Below are 2222 nucleotides of genomic sequence, written 5' to 3'. Positions count from 1 at the left end.
ACCTGAATACAATCAGTCAACCCATCTTCAATCAATCTTTCTGTCACCGTGACATCTTCAGATACTATCAAATCTGACAGCCCTTTGCTTTTTCAAGCCAATTCGACTTCCTCTGCTGAGGTGCCTTAAGCAGGCCCTTTCTCAAATTCAACTAGCTATTCCACAGCTAGAAAGACAAAGGAAGGACAATGTACAAGAAATCGCCACAGCACTATAATAGATGCTAAACAAAGAGCAATCTCCTGCTTCTATCTTGCTTCATAAGCAAGAAAAACAAATGCAAGAGCTTATCACTGCGATTAGCAACAACACAAAGGCTTTAGCTACTGCTATTAAGCCACAACACCCTGCTGCTCCAAAGACAAATAAGGGGCAAACACAAGGCCTTACCTTTGCATAAATAGCTGCTAAAGCTACTAGCACCTCTTCCTTACCCTCTAAGGCAAATGCTGCTGCCTAAACTGCTAAACCAGTGGCTAAGGAATAACCATTTACCCTTGTCCAAAGGAAGGCAGCAAAGAAAAAGGAAGAAAAAGAACTCTTCCTTAAGAGAAAACCAGTACTTGTTACTAGCAAAGATGTCAGATTTGATGGTATCTGAAGATGTCATGGTGACAGAAAGATTGAATGAAGATGGGTTGACTGATTGTATTCAGGTGTATGCTTGTATGTGTGAGGCTAGGGCCTGACACCAGTTTTGATGTTCCTTCTCTGGGCATCAAGGCTGCGTAGGGCACTAGCCACTACAGAGTCACTAGCTACTGCAGAATCACTAGCCATATATCCTTAGATAGTACCGGTATAGACAGTTTCTCCCAGTTCTCCTCTTCAGTCCCAGATGGGATATCCATAAACTGGCTTACCATCTGACAAAGGAAGATGAGGGACAGGAGATAGATTCTCTATCTCTAAGAAACAAGATAAACCACTGTCTCCTGGCTGTTTCTACAGCTAAAAGCCTGTTGTTGCTGCTGTCTCTAAGTCTAGAGGCAAGCAAAATATTGTTCTTACCACCACAGAGGACTACAATACAGATTTTCTTATTAAATATAAAGAAAAATGGCAGAATCTATTTCGATTTAACCATGAGCAAAGAGTTGAGACTTGGGCACAAATTGTTGCCCATGGGGTTCCCCTAGCCCCTGAATTTTTAGGAGAAAGGGCTGGCACTGCCCTAAAGGAGGAGATAGAGACTTTCAATTCCTCTATCTCTATAGTGGGCTACCCTAGATGGCTTACTAGGGAAACAAGAGAGGGACAGCAAACAGGATCCATTGTTTTTGCTGTAAAAGATGAAGAAACCTGCAGTGTTATCCTACATCACAATAGGATTATAATTGCTGGCAAGATAGTTAAGATAGTTAAATATCGTACTATCTCTCCTTCCCACCAATGTGGTAAATGCCAGAGATTTGGCCACCCTATGGATAGTTGCTACAAGCTAGCTTGTAGGCTGTGTGGAGAAGCCCACAAAACACAGGAGCATAACTGCCTAGAATGTTCTTCTAAAGGCAGGCCCTATAAACACACTATCCCAAAGTGTGTTAATTGCAAGGGAGGCCACTTCGCTAACAGCAAAGACTATCCAGTGTGGAAGACTGCCAAAACCCTTCCACATTAATGATAGAATAGCTTCGAGGAGATCCCTATACAATTTTGCATAATAAGCCTAGGAAACTTAAAGGTGAATTGTCTATTATTCAATACAATACAGGGAAAAGACAAGAAGCACAACAAACACTCCTCGAAATTGCAGTTAAGAGACAGACAGATATCTTAGCTGTACAAGAACCCTGTATGTGGAAAGATAAGGAGAAAGATAGTTACTTTACTATTTCCCACTCTGTATATAAATTAGTACTTCTGTCAGATTTGATGGTATCTGAAGATGTCACGGTGACAGAAAGATTGAATAAAGATGGGTTGACTGATTGTATTCAGGTGTGTGCTTGTGTGTGTGAGGCTGGGGCCTGACACCGATTTTGATATTCCTTCTCTGGGCACCAAGGCTGCGCAGGGCACTAGCCACTGCAGAATCACTAGCCACATATCCTCAGACAGTACCGGTACAGACAGTTTCTCTCAGTCCTCCTCTCCAGTCCCAGATGGGATATCCATGAACTGGCTTAATCGGGCCCCGACGGGTCGCTTATATAATCGAATTTTCCTGCGGAAAATGCCCCCTGCGCAGCAGGGGGCCTACAGGCTCAACGATAATTATA

The 2222-nt window shown here is 42.8% G+C and overlaps 1 protein-coding gene across 1 annotated transcript; it reads left to right on the top strand.

Annotated features, from left to right (window-relative positions):
• Positions 1–1051: 1051 nt before the first annotated feature.
• EI97DRAFT_343570 (uncharacterized protein) lies at positions 1052–1579 on the top strand (the record flags this gene model as incomplete). The annotated part of the gene is made up of 1 exon (XM_033794755.1): positions 1052–1579. A coding segment is annotated over one exon (528 nt), but the record flags the coding sequence as incomplete, so codon positions are not given.
• Positions 1580–2222: the final 643 nt, after the last annotated feature.

This window comes from Westerdykella ornata, assembly GCF_010094085.1.
Source record: "Westerdykella ornata strain CBS 379.55 unplaced genomic scaffold EI97scaffold_84, whole genome shotgun sequence".
In the NCBI taxonomy this organism is placed as follows: domain Eukaryota; kingdom Fungi; phylum Ascomycota; class Dothideomycetes; order Pleosporales; family Sporormiaceae; genus Westerdykella; species Westerdykella ornata.
This window is presented reverse-complemented; position numbering and strand designations above follow the sequence as displayed.